General features: G+C 58.1%; 1 protein-coding gene and 1 long non-coding RNA gene across 2 annotated transcripts in view; both read right to left on the bottom strand.

Annotated features, from left to right (window-relative positions):
• Positions 1 to 23,086, bottom strand: part of ARHGEF17 (Rho guanine nucleotide exchange factor 17) — a 36,525-nt gene extending 13,439 nt beyond the window's left edge. Inside the window, exon 1 of the mRNA XM_074918921.1 lies at positions 20,117 to 23,086. Within this exon, the coding sequence (XP_074775022.1) occupies positions 20,117 to 23,086 (2,970 nt within the window). The remainder of the gene's footprint in view (positions 1 to 20,116) is intronic.
• LOC141966354 (uncharacterized) lies at positions 8,908 to 15,135 on the bottom strand. The gene is made up of 2 exons (XR_012634581.1): positions 15,034 to 15,135; positions 8,908 to 9,246 (listed from the first exon to the last, which is right to left on the bottom strand). It is a non-coding gene; the product is annotated as an uncharacterized LOC141966354 (long non-coding RNA).
• Positions 23,087 to 26,086: the final 3,000 nt, after the last annotated feature.

Genomic DNA, 26,086 nt, shown 5'->3' with positions numbered 1-26,086 from the left:
GAGACCGTTCGCTGGCCCCTGGAAAGAAGATGCTCTGAGGCACTGGGTATGGAGACTGGAATGGAGATCGTCCAAAGGCCATGGGTGCAGGGGCACCCCAAGCTGTGGGTGCAAGGGACACCCCAAAGGCCCTGGGTGCAGGGACACCCTAAGCTGTGGGTGCAGGGACACCCCTAAGGCCCTGGACACTTGGATACCCAAAGCTGTGAGTGCAGGGACACCCCAAAGGCCCTGGGTGCTCGGATGCCCCTAAGACCCTGGGTTCAGGGACACCCCAAGCTCTGGGTGCAGGGACATCCCAAAGGTCCTGGATGCTTGGACACCCCTAAGGCCCATTTGGACACCCCAAACATTGTGGGTGCAGGGATGCCCCAAAATGCCTGAGGAAAAGGATCCTCCAAAGGTCCTGAGTGCTTGGGCACCCCAACAACCCCGGGGGCAGGGATGTCCCACCTGGCCACCACAGCACACTGGGACCAGGTTCCCCTGACCTGCTGTCTCTCTGGGGGCTGCCAGAGCCACCGAACCCCCAGGCCCCCCATTTCCTTGTGGAATGAGCCCGCGTGGGGTTGTGTGTCCCCTCCCAGTGCTCCCAGTGGGGACACGTGTGCTGTGAAGCCGCTCTGCAAGCGCAGGAGGAAGCTTTAGCCCAACCATCCTCACCACGGCTGGGGGCAACCATCTCCCTGGCGGTCCTCAGGGAGCAATGTCGGTGGGGGGATCCTGGCCAGACCCCGCTCGAGAACAGAGCCGTGCCTCAGTTTCCCCACTTGCCCAACCAAGTTGATATCAGCCTTTTCAGCCAAGCAAGGAGGAAACTGCCCGGAGCCAAGTATTACGGTGACGGGTCCAAGTACCCCCAGGAAATCTGCCTCCCCCAAACACGGCGATGCTGAAGTCCTCAGGGACACCCGCTGAGACCTCCCCACTTCGTTACAGCCTGAAGGTTTATTAACACGCTCACTGCTGGATTAATTTGTTATAATTAGGGGCTGAAAGGCACCCACTGGAGGATGGGTTTTAGAGGTACAGAGCGCCTGTTCCCCCCACCCTGCCTCAGTTTCCCCAACCCTCACACAGTCAGTAGTTCCCCACCTCAACATGATGCTCGCGGGATTTTCCGGAGCTGTCCCAGCTCAGAGCAAAGCAAAGGGCCAGACCTGTGACCTGAGCAGGCTCAGCACCACTCGCCGCACTGGCAGCTGGGCATTTTCAGCAGCGGGGAGACGCAGGATGAGGCCCAACAGTTGGCAAGGGGATTTTTTTTCCACCGTTACAGCAGCGGTATTATCCCGGCAGGGGGAAACTCCTGCTGGGATGAGCAGGAGCAGGGGGTAATGCACCATCCTGGCAGGGTGACGCGGTACCCGGGCGCGGGCAGGATGCACCCCACTGCATCCCTTACCCCGGCAAAGCCTCTCCCCCGTGGGGCTGATGCTGCTTTGGTCTCCATCTGCTCTCCCTGCAGACGCCCCCGCCGCACCCCGGCCTCATCCTGCCTCCCCTGAGATGCTCAGCACCCTCGGGATCAACCCCCGCCATGATGAGACTCGGGGCATTTCCCCCATCAGCCGACGCCTCCGCAGTGTAAATCAGCATTGGGGGGGGGTGGCAGTGATGGCTCCAGCCCCTCCATCACCCTCTCCGAGTGGAAGCTTTCCTCCCTCCCCACGATCCGTAGAACCCCCGGGGGAGCTGAGGATGAGGATGGAGGCGCCGTTGCCACGGCAATCGCGGTCCAGACCCCGCAGGTGCCAGGTTCTGCTGGGCGCACACGTGTCCAAACATGACGCATCCATGCACCCCCCATATAACCCCCCTCCATCATCCCACCAGACCCCCCCCGCCTCATCACCATCCCCACGACCCCCCCCCACCCCTCCCCAACCCCATCCCTTTTTTCGCATCACCTCGGTACCCCCACGACTGCCGCAACCCTTCTCCGGCAGCTCCTCGGCCGCCCCGCCGAGCCCGGAGGCAGCGAAGGCCGCGTCGATGCCGTCCCCGATGTCTCGCATGTCCTCCAGCGCGATGGTGAACTGCGCCAGAGTCCTCACCATCTGCAGCATGCGGGTCCCGGGGGTCGGTCCGTCCCACGCGGCCCAAGGAATAAAAAATATTTGAGATATATATATATATATATACCCCCAGGTCGCCCCTTTAAACTAGCTGGAACGCTGCGCTGGGATGCAGCAATGAGGGAAATAAAATAGAGGAGCTATTTATATCGATAGGGTTCTCTGTGTGTGTGTGTGTGTATATATATATATATATATATGAAAAAAAAAAAAAAAAGCCCTCCCGCAGAGCGGTTGCAGGATGCGTGCGGCGGGCGTGCGCCTGCGTCCGTGGCGGCACACGGGTCCCCGGCCCCGGGTGCTACCGAGGCACCACGGGCAGGCGAGAGCAATCGGAGCTGGAGGCAGAGCCGTGCCCACACACACGCGCGGATGCGGGATGCAGGCAGGGCCGGATCCTGCCGGGGGCTGCTCCTGGAGAGGCTTTGCCCCAGGAGGATGCTGTGTTTGAGGGAGGGGGGGTGATGCTTTCTTGCGGCATGTGATTTTTTTTTTGGGGGGGGGGGTGTGGACGGATGATGCTGGGTTGGGGTGCTCAGCATCCTTGGGGGGGTCTCCATCTCCGTTAACCAGGGGGGGGGCCCTGCGTACCGAGTCCCTCTTCCCAACCTTGCAGCCAGGGAAACTGAGGCACAGAGCAAGCCTGCTTCCCCCCCCGCCTCGCTGCCCCCATCATCACCTCAGCACCCACACCCCTGCTTGTCCGGTGATACGCCCTGCCCGGATCCATTTGTAACACTCCCCTCCTGCTTCGTTAATTAAATCTAATTAGCCGCTCACCCCGTTTCCACAGCAACGGCGTGCAGCAGGGCTGCGTCCTCCCATTGCAGACAGCAAATTTCCTCTTGGTAACGAGGATGATGAGCAGCCCACCCTGAGGAGGGGGCTGGAGGGGGGGTGTGCACCCATCCTGCCCCCCCCCCCCAGCCCTCTCCCCAGCGTGCGGGGCAGAGAACGGCCAACTCGGTGCATATAATGAGAGGGGGAGCTGCAGCAGCCTTAAATACACCGGGGGGGCAACTCACAGCGCCCGGCACAGGCACGATGGGTGCCTGCGCTGCACCCGGTACCGCTAATTGCATTAGGGGTAATGAGGGGGTGTGCAAGGCAGAGCCTCCTCGAAACGCCTTCTGCAGCACCACCGCCAGCCCAGAGCCAGCTCTGTCGCCATCCTGGACCCGGCTGGGTTGCAGCCCTGGAGCCATTTGGGTGGCAATTCCAGACCCGTTTGGGTTGCAGTCCCGAGCTCTTCTGGGATCCGACCCTAGACCCATTTCTGCTGCAATCCCAGTTTTATTTGGGTTGCCAGCCCAGACCCATCTGGGTTCCAGCCCAGAGCTGATGGGGCTGCAAAGCTGGGCCCAGCTGGGCTGCAGTCCTGGACTCACTGAAGGTTCTAACCTGAGGTTCATCTGGTGTCCGGTCCCAGAGCCATGTGGGCTGCGTCCCCAGGACGGTCTGGGTTGGAACCCCAACCCCTTTGGGCTACAATCCTGGGTTTATTTAGGCTGTAACCCTGGGCCTATCTGCACTGCAATTCTAGACCCATCCCAGTTGCAATTCCCAACCCATTTCTGTTGCAACCTCAGGCCCTTCTGCACTGCGATTTTAGACTCACCTGAGTTGCAACCCCAGACCCATCCCAGTCGTAATCCCAGACCCATTTCTGCTGCACCCAGACCCATTTCTGCTGCACCCTGACCCATTTCTGCTGCACCCTGACCCATTTCTGCTGCAATCCCCTGATCCATTTCTGTTGCAGTCCTGGGCCCATCTGGTTCACAACCCCGACCCATCTGGGCTGCAATCCTGGGCTCACTTAGGCTGCGACCCCGGGCCCATGTGCATTGCTATTCTAGACCCACCCCGACTGCAAATCCAGACCCACTTGTGCTGCAATCCCCAACCCATCCGGATTGCAAACCTGGGCCCAGCGGGGTGGCAACCCCAGGCCCATCTGTGCCCGCTGGGATTGCAGTGCTGGGCCACTCAGGGTTTCAACCCCAGGCCCCCTTGGTTTGCAAACCCGAGTCCCTCTGCACTGCAATTTTAGACCCACCTGGGTTGCCATCCCCAGCCCATCTGTGCTGCAGTCCCAGGCCCACCTGCGTTGTAATTTTAGACCCACCTGGGTTGCAACCCCGACCCGTTTGTGTTGCAATCCTGGGTTTATTTAGGCTGAAACCCAGGGCACATCTAGATTGCAATTCTAGACCCATCTGGGCGGCAATCCCCAAGCCATTTTTGCTGCAATCCCACACCCACCCAGACTGCAAACCTGGGCCCAGCTGGGCTGCAATCCCAGACCCACGGGCACTGTCATTTTAAACCCACCCAAGTTGCAAACCCTGACCCATTTTTGCTGCAATCCCAGACCCACCAGGGCTGCAAACCTGGGCCCATTTCTGTTGCAATCCCGGACCCATCTGTGCTGCAACTTCAGGCCCACCTGGGTTGCAATCCCAGACCCATTTCTGTTGCAATCCCTGACGCATCCCGACGGCAAACCTGGGCTGGAACCCCCAACCCCCTTGGTTTGCAATCCCCGGGTCCCTCTGCATCGTGATTCTGGGCTCATCCGGGCCACGGTCCCTGCCCCAATCCTGGCCGGCAATCCCAAACCCCTTCCTTTCCCAATCCCAAACCCATCCCTCTCCCAAACCCATTCCCCTCCCAGTACCAAACCCATCCCTCTCCCAATCCCAAACCCATCCCTCTCCCAGTCCCAAACCCATCCCTCTCCCAATCCCAAACCCATCCCTCTCCCAGTCCCAAACCCATCCCTCTCCCAATCCCAAACCCATTCCCCTCCCAGTCCCAAACCCATCCCTCTCCCAATCCCATACCCATCCCTCTCCCAATCCCAAACCCATTCCTTTCCCAATCCCAAACCCATTCCCCTCCCAGTCCCAAACCCATCCCTCTCCCAATCCCATACCCATCCCTCTCCCAATCCCAAACCCATTCCTTTCCCAATCCCAAACCCATTCCCCTCCCAGTCCCAAACCCATCCCTCTCCCAATCCCAAACCCATCCCTCTCCCAACCCCAAACCCATCCCTCTCCCAGTCGCTGCCTCATTTAAACTGCAACCCCAGGCACAGCCGTGACGCTGCAGCGTGAGACGCCGTGACAGTGACGGTGGCCGGGGGCCGTTCCACCCGCAGCAACGCCCTTGAGCCCTCCCCCGGGGGCGAGCAGGGGGATCCCTCCATCTGCAGAGGGTTGTTCCCACTCCCCAAACACCACCCTGGAATCAATCCCTTCATTTAAAGCCGCATGTAGCTTCGCAAGTAGATTCTCCGGTGTCTACTATTAAGGTTGAGACGACAGGTTTCAAAACCCACTCAACATCTCCGGATATTATCAGGGAGGACGGAGGGTTGGAGAAGGGTTAAACCATCACTGCCCAGACTTAGGGAAGGAGCCAGGCTGGATCCCACTGTGCAGCGAGGGGCCCAGCGGAGGTTATCTCCCCGTCACCCAGGAAAGAAAAAAGCCGGAGCGATGCCGGCCGTCCCTGCCGGCCGCCGAGCCTGGACCCCCCTGCGCGCGGCCCGCAGCCCACAGGAAATTCCTGGGAGTGTTTGGCCACTCCAACAGCGCTGCCTATTTTTAGGGCCGTCTAAAATATGAGCTGGTTATTTTTAGCAGCGCGGCTCTTTGTAAACACCTTTAGATTTCCTTTCGGATCAGCCTTTTTTGTTGTTTTGCAACCAGGGTGTTTCCTCCCCCGAAAAAAGCCCAAACCCTCCCGGGAAAAGGGTGGTGGGGGATGCTCCCCCAAACCCAAAGATGGAGAAGATCTGGAAATGGGGATTTGGGGGACTCAAAGAGGGGGTTTTCCCCCAGTTTTTTCCCCCAGAATTGGAAATATGACCCCCCCTTAACCCCCTGGCCTCCCACTGAAGGACGGGAGCTCTCCTAGGCTGCTCTATTTTATTTTTTAATTAAAAATTTGGGTGAAATTCCATCATTTCGCTCTTCCCTACCAGAGTGTAGCAAGGCAGGAGGGGCTTGAACATCCCCGGGAACTTTAAAACATTCTTAAAATATTGAAAAAAAAACCCCAACCCTGAAAAATTGTATCCTGTCACCACCCCCTGCAAACAAAGAGGCATCATGGAGGGAAGTCCTAAAAACTTCATTTTTAAAAGAAAAATGGGGTTTTAGGGGAAAAGGGAGAGCAGGGATGTACATCCATGAGGAATCTCAGCCTTCACAACAACCTCTGGCCCTCGAGTGCAGGCTGAGACTGTGCACACATTGGTGCATGTAATGACGCCGCTTGCAGCCAACCCTGAGGCCTCCCCCGACCCCTCCCCGATCCCGCTGCTGGCGGGAACTGGGTCACCGCAGCCGGGGACACGTGGGTGGGTGTCACACGCGCTGTCACCACCCGCCTGGGATGCTAAAATCACATCCCATGGCAGGGGAGACTCTCTGTATCCCCAGAGATGCCGTTTCACCCCGAAATTCCCTTCCTCGACCCACAACATGCAGAGTTTCTCTGAGGCCGGCGGTGTAATGAGTTGTGGCAGGGCTCAGCCTTACTCTGGGCGAGCTGGAGCAGGGATTCTGACTCTGAGATCTTGCTTTGGGGCAAAAAAAATTCCAGCTTTAGGAAAAATCTGGAGCATTTTGGACCATTTTAGGAGTGGGATTTGTCACTCAGGGCCTTCTCAGCTCATCCTTCCCACAGCTGCCGATGGAGGAGCTAACCCTGCTTCGAGCAAAATTATTCCCACCCCTCCAAAATGTGCCAAAATTTTAAGAATAAATAAATGCAAGCTGTTTTATTCTCCCGTTATAGCTTGTCCCCACCGCCTGCTCCTGATGCTCCTCACTGCTGGGGGGAGGATTCTCTAGGGTCTTGTAGTAGGGTTGTGCTAGGAACAGGCTGAATCTCAGCACCTCCTGGAGATTCCCATTCCCAGTTTGGAAGAAACTGGGGGGAACTGGGATTTCTGCACCTTTACTTTCCCTGGATGCTTCTTCCTGGGGGTAAATCCCACTAGAGGGAGCTGGGACATAGTGGGAATCACTGGCCCATGGGGACAGTTCCCTGCCCCGGGGTAGCCCACAGTGCATGGCAAATTCCCAAACTCAACAAATTTAATGCACCCTTGCCTTTATTTCTACCAAAACCTATGGGAAAAAAAAAAAAAAGCTTGGAGATAAAACCAGAGCCACTTAGATCCATCCCAACACGATTAGAAAACACCTCCACAGCGAACGGCATCATCCCAACACGTTAAATTTGCTCGCGCAGCCGGCAAAGCCCCTGGCCGGCACCATCATCCAAACCAGGATGATGCTATTACATCCAATCCTGTATTTCCTCAATCGCTCCGTTTCTGGCAGGAAAATCGTTTGGAAAAAAAATCACATTATCTCCTCTCGAGATGTTTTTAAACAGGAGGTTTGACTGGGTTTTGTAGGCATCAAACTTTTGATTCGGGATAGATGATGCTCACCCCTATGTCCCCCACAGCTCTGTGGCACAGGGGTGGAGGGATGGCAGCCACCACCCAGGGAAAGACTTTGTTTTGCTGGGTACCAGCTGCTGCCGTCCCTGGGCACCAGCCCCTGGCACCCCTGGGGACCAGTCACCTCCATCTCTGGGCATCAGTAGCTCCCATCCCTGGTACTAGTCCTCCCTGTCCCTGGGTACCCGTCACCGCATCCCTGGTACCAGTCACTTCCATCCCTCGGTACCAGCCACCTCCTTCCCCATGACCAGTCTCCTACATCCCTGGGCATCACTCATCCCACCCTTGGATACCAGTCACCTCCATTGCTGGACACCAGTCTCCCCATCCCTGGTACCGGCCACCACCATCCCTGAGTACCAGTCACCTCCTTTCTGGGGCATGTCACCCCACCCCTGGGCACCAGTCACCTCCATCCCTGAGCACCAGTCACTGCCATCCCTGGCCACAAGTCACCTCCATTCCTGGTACTAGTTACTTCCATCCCTGGCCACCAGGCACCTCCATTCCTGGTGCCAGACACTGCCATCCCTGAGTACCAGTCTCCTCCATTCCTGGTACCAGTTACTTCCATCCCTGAGTACCAGTCATCTCCACCACTGATACCAGCCACTGCCATCCCTGGATACCAGTCACACATCTCTGGGCACCAGTCACCTCCATCCCTGGGCACCAGTCACCTCATCCCTGGTACCAGTCACCACCATGCCTGAGCACCAGTTACCTCCACTCCTTGGTACCAGTCAACCCATCCCTGAGTACCAGTCATCTCCACTGCTGATACCAGTCACTGCCATCCCTGAGTACCAGTCACCTCCTTCCTGAAGCATGTTACCCCATCCCTTGAACCAGTCACTGCCATCCCTGGGCACAAGTCACCTCCATTGCTGGGTACCAGTCAGCCCATCCCTGAGTACCAGTCATCTCCACTACTGACACCAGTCACTGCCATTCCTAGGTACCAGTCACCCATCCCTAGGTACAGTCACACATCCCTGGGTACCAGTCACCTCCATCCCTGAGTCCCAGTCACCTCCTTCCCAGGGTATGTGACCCATCCTTGGGTACCAACCACCTCCATCCCTGGGACCAGTCTCCTCAGCCCTGAATACCAGTCACCCCACCCTCAGGTGGCAGCCCCCTCCATCCTTGGGACCAGCAGGTCCCGTGTCCTGGAGAAACCACCTTCCGCATCCCAGGGGAACAGGAGGACCTGCGCCACAGCAGAGGGGTCGTGCCTGAGCCAGGCCGACGCCGTACAGCATCACGTCCGGGGCTGCATCCCCTCCCCGCCCAGCCACTCGCTGTTCTCCCACGGGTAAGAAAAGTCAGAGCCGCTTTCTGAAGCATAACTTCTTGAAAGGAAATAAAAGCATAAATCAGCAGCTCTGATTCAGCTTTGCTTCGGTTACTAATAATACTCCCGTGTTTATTCACAGTCCTGGGGCTGGAGATGTTTGCTTTTCCCTTGGTCGTGGTTTTTCCCAGGCTCCCAGCTCACAGAGAAGCCTTGATTTGTTCAGGGATGCTCCCATGGAGAAACCCGGCAGCACGACCACCTCCGGGATGGGGAGGAAGATGAGGAAGAGAAGGAGGAGGAGGGCGACTTCAGCCCCGAACGGATGCACTGAGAATTGGGTTGTTTTCCCTTTGACTTCTCGGCTGCGGTGATTCATCCTGGGAGGACACGGCCTGGCTGTAATTTTGCTTTTTAAGTGTGAGAAAAAGCCAGAAATAAAAAATAAAGGAGTCGGAGCAATTTTGTCAGGGCAGGGTGGAAGGACACCGGGCATCCCAGTGGCGTCCCAGTGAGCGGCAGCGCCGGGAGTGGTGCTGGTGGGATGGGGAGTGGGGAGACGGCGGGAGGCTCATTTCCCAAAGCAACAAAAATTCATCCTCTAAATGCATCGCGGGGCTTTTCCCGTGGGATTTTCACTTGAAATCAGGGTTTGCTTTACAGGCGCCAGGGTGTGAGGGGTTTCCTCCCCCCCCCAAAATACAAAGCTCGAGGTCATGCTGGTGCATCTCAGGGCACCCTCCCCCTGCTGCCAGCAGCACCCCATGGGTCCCCCCCTCCCCATGCCCCGCTCCCACCCGATCCACAACGCTCACCCCGATTTACACACACCCTCCCCTCTCAGCTACCATCCATCCCCCGGCGCATTTGCAGAGCCCTTGCAAAACTCGTGGCGCCGTGGTCCAGGGCGCGGCGGGGGGCTTGCTGGCCCCCCGTTTGCAGCCAGCTTTTGCCGAGCCCTAGAGCAGCTTTCACCAAATATGGAAGGTTTTTTTTGCCTCCGGTTTTCGGCACGCAGGCCGCGGCCCAAGAGCGCAGCTTTCCAGATGCTGAGGTCAGCCGCGCTCTTCTCCCCCGCCCCCCCTCTCCTTCTCCACCACCTCCCAGCGTGCTTGGCCCTGTACCCGCCGGGCAAGGGGTAACGCTGCCCCCCAACTCATCCAGCATCCCTGGATCCCCCCCCCCCAGCACCCTCCGCTGCTGGCACAAGCTGTACCCCACATCCCGCAGCACCCCAAAGCATGTTATTGGGATTTACGGGGGGGACAGGGAAGCCAGGGAGGAGAGGGGTCCCCAATGCTGGCACCCCTTGGCATCGCCACTGTGGTGGGACGTGCCCTGGGTGCCTGGTGGCATGGGCATGGATCCAGGCAAGGGGGGTGCAAGCAAACTTGGGGTACTCAGAAGGACACCTGCCTGGCACCCAGGAGGTGATGGGCATCCAGGAGCCATTAGGTACCAGGAGGTGATTGGCACCCAGGAGCTGATGGGGGCCAGAAGCCAACAGGCATCTGAGAGCCAAAGGGCACCTAGGAGCCAATAGGCACCAGAAGATGATGGGCATCAGGAGCTGAGGGGCACCCAAGAGCCAAAGGACACCAAGGAGATGATGGGCACTCAGCAGCCATTGGGCACTGAGGAGATGATGGGCAACAGGAGCCAATGGGCACCTGAGAGCCAAAGGGCATCCAGGAGCTGATGGGCACCTGAGATCTAAAAGACATCCAGGAGCCACTGGGCACCCAGGAGCCGATGGGCACCAGGAGCATATGGGCACCAGGAGCCCATGGGCATCCAGGCCTCCGTGTGGACTCAGAATTCCGCGGGCACCAGAAGCCAAGAGGTATCCAGGTGCCAATGGGCACCCAAGGGTTGATGGATGCTCAGAAGCTGACAAATGCCCAGGAGATACTCTGGAGTCCATGGGCACTCAGGGGCTGATGAGCACCAGGACTTGGCAACACCAAGGAGCTTATGGGCACTCAGGAGCTGTTGGGCACACACCCAGGAGTCCATGGGCACCCAGAAGCCAGTGGAAATTCCATGGGTACCCCAGAGCTGAGAGATGCCCAGGATCTAACAGGTACCAGGAGTCCATGGGCACCCACGGATCAACAAGCACAAAGGGGCTGACAGATACCCAGGAGTTTATGGGAATCCAGAGTCCATGGGCACCCAAGAACTGATGGATGGCCACCATCCAACAGCTGCCAGGAGTCCACGGACACCCACGAATCCGCATGCAACGGGGAGCTGACAGACACCCCAAGAACTGACGGGCACCCAGGAGCCAACAGGTACCCAGGAGTTCATGGGCACCCGGCAGCCGATGGGCTCCAGAGTGCATGAGGGGTTGATGGATTCCCAGGATCCAACAGGTACCAGGAGTCCATGGGCACCCACAAATCCACAGGCACCCAGGAGATAATGGACACCCAGGAGCTGACGGGCACCCAGAAGCCGACAGGTACCAGGAGTCCATGGGCACCCCGGAGCTGATGGACACTCAGGAGCTGATGGACATACAGGCGCCAGGAGCCCCAAACAGTCGGTGCCGTGTCCCTACCCCCACCCTTTTCATGCCCCCTGCACCTGGATCGATGCCCTTGGCAGCAGCCTGGGTGCAACCACAAGGAGAAGACCAGCTTTCTGCCCACGCCAGCCCCCATCCCCTGTGTCACCCATGCCCCACGGACACCAGCCCCACAGCACCCCACACTCGACGGCTCCCCTCACCCAGCAGAGCTGTGACCAGGGTGGCAGGGAGCTGGTGGGGGTGGGGGGACACACCACAGGAACGCCCACATCCCACGTCACATCCCAGCGAGGCGAGAGGTGACGCCTTCCCTGCCATGTCATTGTCACAGCGGCACCCTGGGGGGGTGGGGTGGGGTGTGAAAAAAGGGCGTTTCAGCATCTACTGACCTGTGTTGGGTTCCGACGACCAAGGGATGAGTCCCCTCTCCGCTTACTGAGGCTCTGAGCCATCTACATCCCATCTCACCAGGGTTTTGGGCAACCAAAAAAAAAAAAAAAACCCGCACCAAAACCGATCCCCTACTGCTAGTAACGGCTTTTCTGCCGAGGGGTCAGGATGAAACCCTTCCAAAAAAAAAAAAAAAAAAAGCAAGAAGAAGGATGCCAAATCAGGGCAGGCTGACGAGTCTGCTGCTACTCCAGCTAAAAAAAGCAGGAAACCATATCCCGGGCTTGGAGATGCCAATCTTCCCATGCAAACAACTCCCTTCTTGTTTTTTTTGGAGAGTACCGGAGGGCTCGGGAACAGGCAGTCACAAATAGCAACTTCACGGCACCGCCAAGGAAATGTTCTCCAGCCCCAGGAACCATGAGAGGATGCTCGTGTCCCCTTGTTGGGATGGTGGATTCTCCAGAGAGAACCTGGTGGTGGCCGTCCCCAGGTCAGGATGGTGGATTCTCCAGAGAGAACCTGGTGGTGGCCGTCCCCAGGTCAGGATGGTGGGTTCTCCAGGGGGGACCTGGTGGTGACCGTCCCCCCACTGGGATGGTGACTTCTCCGAGGGGACCTGGTGGTGGCCATTCCCACACTGGGATGGTGGCTCCTCCAGAAGAAACCTGATGGTGGACACTACCACAGAGGTCCTTCCCTGGCATATCCACGCAGAGATGTCCTAGTGGGGTGCGTTGGTGTCTTGGATGTCATCGGTGCAGTGGAAGGTGGTGGTGGCCATCCCCTGGTTCCCAAAAAGGGACGTGCCCAGGGGCTCTGGGACACCACAGGACATGGGGCTCACACAAGCCCAGCATGTTCCTGCCATCAACCCTTCTACCCCTCAAATTAAAGGCATTCAACTGAAAATAATCTATATAAGGCACAGGCGGACACGCAGCTTGGGGACAACCCCCATCTGGAACCAGGAATGGTGCTCACAGAGCAACTGGTACCAGTGTGGGCAGGAACTGGGCCGACTGGGACCAGCCCCTCGTTCCCCGGAAGCTGAGCAGCTCTCACTGGAGTTTGCATGAAGAGTGAGTTACTGGAATATTTTTACCCAGATGCTGATTTTCATTCTCCCTCCTATTGGCCGGGCTGCAGTTCCCAAAGACCCAAAAGCAAACACGCTATTTTTAGAGAAGAGTTCATTTACTGGAGCCATTCCCTTTGAAATTCCTCACCCATCCTCTCCATGGAAACCGAGGGAGACCAGAGAAACAGCCCCACCGGGACTGACCATCCGAGTAGAAAGAGCCACATCGAAGGAGAGGGGGTGGAAGTGGCTGATTTTTCTTCCCTGGACACATCCTGGCTTGGAATCACCATGGTGGAAAACACTTCAGTGGGTTCTGTCTGTGCAAGCTAGGCTCGATGCCTTCAGGAGGAGATGTTCTGGAAGGTGGACCATGTCCACTCTCAAAATCATGTCTAGATATCTAGTGGGGCCTGTTGTCTTGGATGGGTGGTGGGGATGAGTGGTGGAGATAGGTGGAGGGGGATGGTTGGGTGGGGGGGATGGAGATGGATGGAGATCGGTGGAAATGGATGGCTGGATGGAGATGGGAGATGGACGGAGATGGGAGGAGAGGGGAGGAGATGGATGGATGGATGGATGGATGGATGGATGGATGGATGGAAGGATTGATGGATGATGGATGCATGATGGATGGATAATGGACGGATGATGGATGATGTATGTATGTATGTATGGATGATAGATGGATGGATGGATGGATGATGGATGATGGATGGATGGATGGATGGATGATGGATGGATGGATGATGGATGGATGAATGGATGGATGAATGGATGGATGGATGGATGGATGGATGATGGATTGATGATGGATGGATGGATGGATGGATGGATGGATGGATGGATGGATGATGGATGGATGGATGGATGATGGATGGATGGATGATGGATGGATGAATGGATGGATGAATGAATGGATGGATGGATGGATGATGGATTGATGATGGATGGATGGATGGATGGATGGATGATGGATTGATGATGTATGTATGGATGGATGGATGGATGGATGGATGATGGATGGATGATGGATGGATGAATGGATGGATGGATGGATGGATGGATGGATGATGGATTGATGATGGATGGATGGATGGATGGATGCTGGAGGGAAGGGAGTCTCCTCTCCCACTTTCCAGGGGAAAGCCCTGGGAGAAGGGAAAGAAACTGTACAGCCCAAGCCCCAGTGCTGCCCTGCTCCATCTTCCCTTTGTGAGACGGCACCACCTTCTCCATCCTGAATTTAAGAGAATTCCCTGCGGCAGCTCTGAAGCTGCAGGAACTGCCCCGTCAGGACCTGCCTGTACTGTGTGGGTGATGGAGCTCAGCAACGAAGTCCCAGCAAGGGGACACCACGGCATGTCACCTCTCTGGTCCCTCTCATCATGATCAGCATCTGCGGGGAACCTCTCCGGGTTAGGAAATATCCCTGGGAAAGGCTCTAAATCCCGTAACCCTTGCAACAACGGACTAACACCGCAGCAAGACCAGGGAAGCTTTAAACCTCCATCCCAGCTGGATGGTACCAACGACGCAGGTGCACACCTCGGAGACGCCAACCTGCTGCTTCCCCTGCAAGAGCAGATCGGAGATGGAGGCCACCTCCTCCACGCAGAAGCTTCAGATGTGTGCGATTTTTCACGGAAAAGCCCGGGCACGAAGCCCCGCGCATGCATGCAGGCAGGGTGCAGGCAGGGTGCAGGCAGGGTGCAGGCAGGGTGCAGGCAGGCTGCCCAGAAATGCAGAGCGGCCCGTGCAATGGACGGTGCAGCCCTGCACCATCCCTGTGCGTGCACCAGGAGCATCGACGTCTCTGCGCACCCCTGCACACAGAGCACCCCGGATCTGTCCCTGTACCTCCACAGGTGCACCCCTGCACCAGGGATGTCCCCGTGCACCCCTGCATGTGCACCCCTGCACCAAGGATGTCCCCATGTACCCCTGCATGTGCACCCCTGCACCAGGGATGTCCCCGTGCACCCCTGCATGTGCACCCCTGCACCAGGAACCTCCCGCATATGCAGCCCTGCACCAAGGACAAATCCATGCACCCTTGCACGTACACCCCTGCACTAAGGACCTCTTCATACACACCTGCGTGTGCACCCCTGGATCAGGAACCCCCCACACACCCCGTGCACCCCTACACCCCAGCACCTGCGCAGGGCCACGGGTTTCTCCGCAGGCTGGAAGCGGAGCACACGCCGAGCCCGTCCCAGCCTCCCACTCTCGCTGCAGTCCCAGCATCCTGCCAAGAGCCTGACCTTTGGGCCAGGTGGCCACGGGCCAAGGCCAGCCCCCGGCACCCAGCTCAGCCCAGCGCTAACCCTCTCGTTCCGGGGCCAGATCCTGCCCCGTGACCACCGTCCCAGGGCAGCGCCCACCCACAGGGTGCTAGCCCGGGGTGTTTGGGCTCAAAGGATGTGTACCCCAGCTGGTCCATCTCCTCTGTTGGAGTTTCTGCCTAATTAATTAGAGGATTTTAATTAAAGCGGGGGCAGGCACTGGAGACAAGGGACACTGAGTGAGAGAGGTGGCTCTGGGTGACACCAGACATGTCCTCGGTGTCACCCAGGCGTGTGCAAAACCCTGCCAGTGGGGAAGGGAAGGGGCAAAAATGGGCAGAGTTAAGGGGATTTGGGCATTGGGGAAAGAAAGGGGCAAAAATGGGCAGACTTCAGGGGATTTTAGAACTGGGAAAGAGTAAAAAATGGTCAGAGTTAAGGGGATTTGGGCACCGAGAAAGGGAAGGGGCAAAAATGGGCAGAGTTAAGGGGATTTGAGCATTGGGGAAAGAAAGGGGCAAAAATGGGCAGATTTAAGGGGATTTGGGCACTGAGAAAGAGTAAAAAATGGTCAGAGTTAAGGGGATTTGGGTACTGAGGAAGGGAAGGGGCAAAAATGGGCAGAGTTAAGGGGATCTGGGCTGGTTCACCCCCCAGCCATATTGGCTGGCCGCATGCCGGTAGCCCCAGCGTCAGTCTGAGCCACTTATGGGTAGCATCACTTGTGGGTGTCCCCCCCCTGTCCTGGCCAACTTCTCCTCACTCCATCCAAGCTCCAAACCTCCCTCCGAAGGGCAGTGGGGGCTGCCTACGCGCCTCAGTTTCCCCCCACCCCAGCGTTTCTCTGAGCACGGCGGAGCCAGGGGTGCAAAATCCAGGTAAACTATCGGTGCAGGCACTGGGAGACGAAAGCCAAGATTTACCCATCCCCATCCTCCTCCCGCAGCGGCTTTAATTATAGATTTCCAGGAACGCCAAAAAAATGAGAAAACTCCCAGCCGTGGCCCAAAACCTGGTTTCTATGGAGATTTACGGAAAGGGAACAGAGGGATAAATAGGGCCAAAGATGCCAAACTTTGGCCAAGGAATATACGGCCGGTGCACAGATCCAGCCCTTGAGCTGTCCCCAAACCGAGGACGAGCTTCTGGAGGCTGAGCCACACCGGAGCGAGCTCGGAGGGAGGATGCTCAGTAGGGATGGAGGGGTTTTACGCAAGCATCCCTGGGAACGTGACCCCGATGTTTCCCTCCGGGGATCCCCCTCTATCCCTGATGACTTTTTCGGGGTGCGGCCGCCCTGCTCGAGGAGCAGCAGGTGGGGAAGGCAGCGGCCGGGGCGCCGGGGACCACGTTCCCACGACTCCTCCGCTCCCGCGAGGTGCTATATTTAAATCAATATTTTCCTGTTTAATCCGACTGCTGCTAAGTCAACAAACAGAGCATGGCAGCAAACGTACCTAATTTTCCATCCCGTGATGGATTCAGCCAGGGGGGAAAGAAGGATCCAAGGGGTTGCCAGCCTGGCATCCCACTCACACCTTCACCGAGCAGCAACTGGACCCCAACTCCACCCCAAATACACCCTTGCTTGGTACCGGGCTGCTGCACACGTGTGTCCATGGGTGTGCACGTGTGTGCTGACCATCCCAGTAGTTCATGGGATGCTGGAGGCAGAAAAACTTCTCTATCTTGAGGTTTTGGGTTGGTTTTTTTCTTTCTTTCCTGAAAGCATCTTTTCTTCCCGCAGCCCCCGTGCTGTGTGCCGGAGTGGGACATGCTGCTAACGGCTCCTGGGGAATTAAAAGCCTCGTGCCCGACATCAGACATGGGGTGAAGGAGCTATTCTGCACCCAGGACAGCTTGGCCGGTTCCAGCCCCACGGAGGATCACTGGAAAGCACCCAGGACAAACAGTCCTGCCGCCAAGGGAGAACAGCACGTTATCTCCCCCAGCCGGGACACGGCGGGCGGCCGAGCCCAGCAAACAGCCGGCACGGCACGGCTCACCTCTGCCAAAGCCACTGCCAAACCAGGGGCGCTGGGGAAATATCTAGGGGGGATGATGCTGCAGGGATTTTGGATCCCAGCAGGGTATTTTGGGGGGATAATGATGAAGGGATGCTGGGTCCCAGGAGAATATCTTGGGGGAATGATGCTGAAGAGATGTTGTGTCCCAGAAGAGTATCCTGGGGAGAAAATGCTGCAGGGATGCTGGGTTCTAGGAGAATATTTGGGGGGGATAATGCTGAAGGGATGTTGGATCCCAGCAGAATATCTTGGGGGGATAATGCTGCAAGCATACCCAACCCCAAGAGAATATGTTGGGGGAACAAGATATATCTTGGGAGAGAATATTTTTGGGGAGCATCGCCACACACTTGCCAGACCCCATTATTAATCTTTTCCCAGCATCAGCTGCTGGAAATGGACACCAGGATGGACGGACCATCACCAGGATGCGGGACAGATGCTCCCACACCCCAAAATCCCCAAGCAGCGATGACCATTTCCGCAAGCAGACGCCCGACCTTGCGACGCCAGCCCTCTCCATTGAAATAGGGAGGGGGAAAAAAAAATAAATAAAAAATAAAGCTTATTTCTTTGCCGTCAATCAGGGAGCACGTAAATCTCTGCTCCCAGCCAGCCGTCCCGGTGCCAAGTTATATCCGGTCCTCGATGCTCTCGCCTGTAATTAAAGCAACTCTCTTGCAGGGCTTGGTCCCCCTCCGCCCCCCCCTCCCAGCCAAGGCTGGTGCCATCTGAAATAAAACATCCCAGCTCCACTATAAAATAAATCAAAAAGAGAAATAAAAATCCTGTTTTCAGTTATGTTATGGCTGCAGCACAAAGAAATTCAAAGGCAGGAGAGAGATTTGAAGATACAGCTGCGGCGTTGCCCTTAAAAGGGAAAATTCGCACCCTCTTCGCCCAGGCCAGAGGGTTCAAACAAGGTGAGGAGCAGCATCCCTGGGGTCCAGCTCTGCGGGGTGGCTCGTGTCCCCGAGATGATGCTCGGCCAAACTGGGCTGCCAGAACCCAGTGCTGGAGTTGGTAAAAATCCACCCAAAATGATCCCAAAGTGACCAGGGTTGGGGGGTGTATTGGGGTGAGGGGTCAGCGGAGCATCCCTGATACCGGGGCCATCCCGGGGTAGGCACCATCCCTGGGGCACTGCGGGGAGCTGCCTGATTAAGAACTATCTCTTCATAAATTATTAATATAAACCGTATATTTTATAAACCTAACATATCAATAATTTAGTGAGAGATAGTTCTTTATAAATAAATGCCGCCAGGTGCACTGCCTCATCCTGGGGACCTGCCGATGTCCCCAAGGTGCTGCCAGCCACAGCCACGGGAGGTTCCTCGTTACCCTGCTCAATTATAACGCTCGATGCTTCAGTAGCACTTTTCATCCCGAGGTCAGAGAGAACAAAGCACCTCACTCTAAACTAGTACATCGGGAAAAAATGCTGCAAAATTCACCCCAAATTATTTCCAAGGATGTTTTACGCAGGAGCCAAGAGCTCCCAGTTCTCAGCCACCACCGGTGATGGAGACAACAGTTGGAGAAGGAGCTGGATGGGGGGCAGAGCCCCCCAGGAGAATATCTTGGGGGAATAATACTGCAGGGATGCCAGACCTCAGGGGAGTTATCCGGGGGGAATGACGTTGTAGGGATGATGGACCCCAAGAGAATATCCTGGGGGAATGATGCTGTGGGATGCTGGATCCCACGAGAGTATCCTGGGGGGAGGATGTTGCAGGGATGCCGGACCCCAAGATAATATCTTCAAGGGAATAACGCTGTGGGCATGCCTGACCCCAAGTGAGTGTCCTGGGGGAATGATGCCGCAGGGATTTGAATTTTGGGAGCGTGCAAAGAAAAAAAAACCAAACAACCAAACCACCAGCTCCACGCAGCTCTGCCCCGGCCAGCAAGGGTTACACCGCTGGGCTCAGCCCCCGGGACTTCACGCTTGGCTGCTGGCGGCTGTTGGAAGGGAACGGTCCAGCCCGTCCTCTTAAATCGGCATCAAAGGAGGGCGAGAGAGCCCTGCCAGCCCCGTTCCCGCGAGCTCTCGGCTCATCCCCCACGGGAACGGGTATTTCTGGGCTTCGCCCGGAGCTATTAAAAGCCCCGTGGGTGCCGGCACTGCTGTGCCGCAGGAGGAGGTGGCGTTTCCAAGCTCTTCCCAGCACAAACACCCGGAGCGATGGGAACCCAAGTCCATCTTCAAACAACAGCCGAGGGGCTGACAAAGCTGAAAACGCACCCCAGGGAAGATCCCAAAGCAGGCGGCCGCGCTTCAGGACAAGCAAAGTGCCTGTCCATCCCCCAAGCAGCACTAGGATAAAACTTTACCCATCGAGAAAAACTTCAGTGCATGCGCAAGATTATTTTTCCCTCTTTTTCCCATGTCACCAGCACGGCAAAGCCCGTGGTCCCGGGCAGAAGGATGGCGATTTTTTGGGGAGGAAAATGCTGATTTGCTCAATAAGGAGTATGACATGGGAAATCCCAAGCAAAAGGACCAATTAAGCCCTTCCTACCAAGGAAAAGGCAATTTTTGGTTCAGTGTCTTGAGTCCAGCCAAGAGCACACTCGTTTATGGGGACCTTATATAGCATTGCTGGGAGATGCTATATATAAATATAGCCTATCATATATAGAAAACCGCCTTCCACCAAAATTTGGTGCTATTTAACCTGAAAACTGCTTCTTCCCATCCAAAAATCACCTTTTATAGGGGGGAGTTGCTCCTACAAACAAGACCTCATCCCCCTGGGACCACCAGAAAGGGCTGGGAAGGCTCTTGGCCATCCAACAGCGCATCTGTGGATGGGAATTTGTCCCCAACAAGGGACATGTGAGGGACCCCCAAAGCTACCAGTGCTTTGGAGGGGTCACGTACCCCATGAAACGAAGGTGTTTTTAGGATGGATGGGCACTTACCACCTGCGGCTTGGTCCTGGGGCCATGTTCGTCAGGTGGCCGCGGGCACCGGGGCAGCCGAGGCGGTGGGGCAGCGGGTGGAGAGCGGGGTCCATCCCCGGGACCGGGGGACGTGTCACCTGAGTTGAGGGCCAGCATGTACCGCTTGGTGACATCCTCCAGCGAAGGAGGTTGGAGGGTCGGGAAGGATTTGCCAGGTGAGCGGCCGGCAGCCGGCACGGGGAGGTGGCTGTGGTGGCCGGAGGGGACAAGCGGCTCGGGGACGGTGATGGGGACGAAGGTGGCAGGCTCGCTGGTGTGACGGATGTGCTTGGTGGCCGGGCGGCTCTTGGCGAGGATGGCAGGCGCTGGTGGCGGTTGGTTTTCCTGGTGAGCTGCGCGGTTGGAGCGCTTCTTGGAGCTGCGCCGGGCGATGCGAGGGGACAACACGTCGGCCAACTTGGGGTCAAAGCCGTAGCCACGGCTGGGGCCCGGCACTGCTGGTTGTGCCGAGAGGATGGGCTCGCTGCTGGACGGTGGGATGCTGGGCTCCAGCTCGCTGATGGCCTCCCCGGGACCTTCGAAGGCGCCGGCTGGCAGCTCACCGCGGCGGCTGGGGTCGCTCAGAGACTTCTTCTTGATGGTCTTGCCGTTGCCTTTCTCATCAATGAGCTTAGCCATGGCACCGGGCTGGCTGACAATGGTTCGGATGAGGCTGCTGTAGTCCCGTGGCCCATCGCTGCTGAGCGACAGGTCGCTGCCCGCGCTGCCTGCGCTGCCTGCAATGGCGGCGGGTTGGGGGATGCCTGCCTTGGCGCTCAACGAGCCCAGGAGGTTGCTGTCAACGGAGAAATTCTTCGTCTCCTCCGCCACCGAGCATCTCCGGTGGGGCATGGGGTCGCTCAGGGAGCGGTAGGGCTCGGTGCCACCCTCAGTGCCACCCTCCAGCCCATTGGCACCCGCCGAGGGGAACTTACGGCGGCGGCGCAAGCTGCCGGGGGTGCTCGGTGTCTCGGATTTGCCGCCTGGAAGATCTTCAACCACTGCTGCCGGGTGGGCAAGCAGTGGCGTTTCAGGGTCACTGGCTGCCAGTCCGGCGTTGGGCAGCGTCCAGGAGTCCACGGCTTCATGCAGGTCTTGGAAGGGCATCCCCACGGGCTCCAGCTCCGTGACGATGCCCTCGTCCGTCACGCTCGACTCGTGACCTGACAGTTCCTCCACGGATTTCCTGCGAGTGAGGTTCTCCTCCGACTCCGCTTCCTTCAAACGCCGCGTGCTCTCCGCTCGTCCCCGAAGGGTCGTGTCCGTCGTCCCCGTCGGTGCCACTACCTCGGCGCCCTCCACACTTCCGCTGTCATTCTGCTCGGCCGTGAAGCCGTAGTCCTGCTGGGAACCCATCCTGCTGATCTTCTCAAAGACCTGCCTCGCCTCCTGGATGTACTGGTCCTGGATGACCATGGGGAGCGCAACCTCATCCCCCCGCTGTCCCCCATCCAAAGCCACCCGGTCCCGGCTGTCGGTGGTGGCCAGGAGGAGCTCAGAGGAGCTCTGCTTCATGGTGCTCTGTAGGAAAAGCCGCCGCGTCCCCGATTTTTCGGAGCAGGTGAAGGACTTGGCACGACGCAAAGTGGCTGTCAAGTCCTTGAGCGTTGGCCGCTCGCCCGGCGCCCAGCGACTGGGGGGCTGAGCGGCACCACGACTGCCCGAGGAGGGGTTGGTGATACCGGAGCAGCCATCGGAACCCGCATCAAGGCCAATCCTCACCCCTTTCTTCTTGACCTTCAGCTCTGAGAGGTCTGATTTGAGGAAGCTGAGGAGTGTCAGGGTCTCGGTGGCGATGTCGGGGTTGGACAAGGACTTGCAGTGCTTGGCCCGCTCCCCTTCCAGCCCCGGTTGGTGCAGGCTCTCACTGCCAAAGTCCGGTTTCGCCTTGGCCGTGCCCTGCGGCAGCTTGGGCCGGACACGGACCGCCGGCTGTCCCCACGCCAGGCCATCGCTCGTCCCGAAACTGGGTGATCGATAGATGCCGTAACCCGCCTGGAGAGTCCGTCCTTGGTTGGGCCAACAGATCCCAAACTGTTCCTCTTCCTTCAGCGTCTCCGTGCTGGAATAACGGCTGCCGCTCCGCGACCCGCCGGGGCTGCCGAAGGGCAGGATGTTCACCTTGGAGACTCGGGCCACCACGGGCAACGGGTGACGGGGGACCACCCTCGCGCAGCCTTCGGCCTCTGCCTCGCCACCCTCGGCCGGGCTCTCCCAACCACCGCTCTCCTGCTTCTTCTTGCGGGCGGCGCGGTGACGGTGGGCACCGCTTTGCCCTTCGCCTTCGCTGCCCGACGAAGCGCGGGGAGACCGGGACGCCGTTGCTTCATCCTCCCCGTTGGAGCGGGGTGATGGGGAGGAGGAGGGTGGTTGCGGTCGAGCCGAGTTATGCCAGGAATGCGGGCCGGGCTCCGGCGGAGCTCCGCGGGGAGAACGGAGCGCCGGGTGCGGGACGCGGCTGCGGGGTGGAGGCGGCGGTGGAGCTCCCCGACCGCTCCCGCTCCCAGTGCCGCTGCCGCTTCCCATCCCGCTCCCATTCCCGGTCCCGTTGCCGGTTCCCCCCGTCGGTTGCCGGCAGCTTTCCCCGAAGAGTTTCCGCATCGCCGGGACGCTGGGCCAACGCGGCGGCTCCGCGTTTAACCCCGGGCCCGGCGGCGACGACGGCGGCGGCGGTGGCGGCGGTGGAGCCGGGGACGGTGGTGGAGCCCCGGCATGAACCGGGCCCGTTGGCTCCGGCTCGGTAAAACGAAGCGAAAGCTGCCGTACCGAAGGGGCCAGGCTGCCAAAAGCCCGGCCCGGTAGTTGCTCCGCGATCGACGCTGAAACTTTCCTACCCGGGAAGAAGAAGGAGGAGGAGGAGGAGGAGGAGGAGGAGGAGGAAGGCGGGGAGGAGGCGGGCAGGAGCCACCGACCCGCCGCTACCCCCCGACCGCTGCCCCCCTCCGCCATTGTCTGCCCCCCCCCGCCGCCGCCGCCTCCGCCCGCCCCCCGGCCCCGGCCCCGCCGCGCCCCGGCCCCGGCCCCGGCCCCGCCGCAGGCACCGCCCGGCCCCGCTCCTCCTCCGGGCTGCCAGCGGGCTTCATCCCTCCCGCTTTGTTTTCTCTCTCCTTTTTTTTTTTTTTTTTTTGGCTTTTCCTCCTCCCTCACCCCCTGCTTTTTTATTTGTTGCATTCAAATAAACTTTCCTCCCCGGAGGCGTGGTTTCCTCCCGCAGAGGGGGATGGTTGGAGATTTTGCCCTCTTTTTTTTTTTTTTTTTAAATTTAATTTTTCATTTTTGAGGGGGAGAAGAAGGTGGCCTCAGAGCTGCCCTCCTGCTCCTAGGCCAAGCATCTCCCCCTCATCCTTCACCCCCCCTCATCCTTCACCCCCCCTCATCCTTCACCCCCCACATCCTTCATTCTCCACGCCCCCCCGCATCCTTCACCCCCCTGCATCCTTCACCTCCCCAAATCCTTCACACCCCCTCTCATCCTTCACGCCTCTGCATCCTTCACATACCCCTCACATCCTTCATCCCCCCTGCATCCTTCATCCCCCCTCATCCTTCACCCCTCCCTCATCCTTCACCCCTCACCCCACCCTTCACCCCCCCTCATCCTTCACCCCCATCTTCTATCACCCCCCTCCACATCTTCCATCTCCCCCCTATATCCTTCATCCCCTTCCCTCCATCTCCTCCTCCTCCTCTTTTTTTTTTTTTTTTTTTTAGGGGAAAACAGCATAAATCAGCAAAAAGCAGGGGGGCAAGTGTGAGATCCTTCCCTTTGCCATGGATTTCTCCAGCCTCTGCTTTGAAACTCATCTCAGGGAAGCAGAAAACCTTGTTCCCAACTTGCCAAGAGCTCCGGTGACGCACTGTCCTACAAACAGACTTTCTCGTAGTTTTCCAGCATTGCTTGTCAGCTCTTGCTATTTGCAGCCCATAACCCCTTTTCCCCCAAGACGGCAAATTTTTCGCTGGGGATGTGAAAAACGAAGAAGGTGGCTGGGAAGGTTGATGGGTGAGCTGGGGCCTTGGCAGCGTGGATGGGGTTGGAGAGGTGTCCTGGCCACGTAAAGGACATTGTTAGCTCTGTCCCAGGGGCACAAAAAAACCTGGTGGTGATGAAAAAAAAAATCCAGAACACCCCCCCCCCCCTTCCCCTCATAAATGCATTTTTCAGGTCGTAAAAATTGCCTTTGGCGATGCCGTGAGATGCACTGCCCTGGCAGGTATTCCTTCCCCAGATCTCCCTTCCCTCCCTCCACCCTCCTTCCTGGCTCCCCCAGGGCTGGGTGTCTCCCAGCCAGAAGGACGATGTCCCCATGACGTCCCTGTGGTCTCCCGGCGTTTCAGGATTTTGGGAAGAGCCACCCATTTCATCCCCTCTGGGTGCTGTGGGAGCTGGTCCTCAGGCTGCTGGCGTTAGAGCATCTCGCAAGCAAAGGAGATGTTTTGAAGCACCCACCCCAACTCTGAGGTGCCCCGCTGTGCCCATCACCCCAGTTCTAGGCCTGGTGGTACCAAGAGAACTGCTGACAGAACCCCAAGGCTGGGCAGGACATGGTCAGACCCAAAGTGAGTTCCTCCTACCCTTAAAAACATCCCAAAACTGGTGATTCTACCATCAGGGACCTCACCGGTGTGTCCTGGAGCTGCTGGATGCCACTGCCCAAGCCCACACTGTCCCTGGAGCCACCACCAGCCTTTCTGAGAGCTGATTATTTTTTCCCCTTCAAAGCTTTATTGTGTTTAAATTTTGGCCGGTCACCTCGTCCCATGGGTGCTACCCAGGCACAGGGTGGTGTGACAGCGGGGTTTCTCCATCCCTCCCTGGAGTCCGGTGGGCACCCACAGACCCAGCTGGATTTCTCCAAATCTAAATATTTTGCGCCCTCTCCTGGGTCCGGATGGCGTGGCCCTTCGTCTCCCACCCTGGCACCTTCCTTTTGGCTGGGAAGAGATGGGGACACCAGGCTGGGATTGTCCCCCCAGCTACCGCTCTCGTAACCCCCCGGTATTTCCCCCTTCTATTGCAGGACCCCAAAAATACATCGGAGGAGATTTTGGGGTGGATGAGCTCCAGCCAAGGGAAAACCTGGGGCTGACTCTGCCTCCTCCGTCGCATTGTGTCCCCTGACCCAAAGTTGTCACCATGCATGGTCCTTCCCACCAGGACACAGCCACCACTCCTGCAAAACCCGGTGGTTTGAGTTAACGCTGTTGCAGGATCCCTCTCTGTTCCAGCCCATCCCAGGGATGCTGAGATCTCTGAGCATCATCCAAGAGCTGATGACCATCCTGGGCACCCTCCTCATCCTCACAACAGCAAGGAGACACGCTGGGCCCACCAACCCTGGATGCTGGCGAGGTCCCTGTGTGGCCGGGTGGTTTTTCCCCCCAGTAGGACGGGGTGGGCAAGATCTACAAAAAGGCCATTGAATGACTCGAGCGTGGCCAGAGAAGGGCAACGGAGCTGGGGCAGGGTCTGGAGCACAGGTCTGCTGGGGAGCGGCTGGGGGAACTGGGGGGGTTCAGTCTGGAGCAGAGGAGGCTGAGGGGAGACCTCCTGGCCCTCTGCAACTCCCTGCCAGGAGGGGGCAGAGAGGGGGGATGAGTCTCTGGAGCCAAGGCCCCAGCGCCAGGCCCCGAGGGAATGGCCTCAAGCTGCCCAGGGCAGGGTCAGGCTGGCTCTGAGGAAGGATTTCTGTGCAGAAGGGGCTGTTGGGCGTTGGAATGGGCTGCCCAGGGCAGGGGGAGTCCCCGGGATCCCTGGAGGGGTTGAAGAGTCGGGCTGAGCCAGCGCTGAGGGATCTGGGGGAGTTGGGAACGGTCAGTGTTAGGTCAGTGGCTGGACTGGAGGAGCTTCAAGGCCTTTTCCAACCTCGATGATTCTGTGATTCCGTGATCTTGGGAGGGGACACAACCAGGACAGCTGACCCCAACTGACCAAAGGGATATTCCAGA

This window comes from Athene noctua, chromosome 1 (assembly GCF_965140245.1).
Source record: "Athene noctua chromosome 1, bAthNoc1.hap1.1, whole genome shotgun sequence".
In the NCBI taxonomy this organism is placed as follows: domain Eukaryota; kingdom Metazoa; phylum Chordata; class Aves; order Strigiformes; family Strigidae; genus Athene; species Athene noctua.
This window is presented reverse-complemented; position numbering and strand designations above follow the sequence as displayed.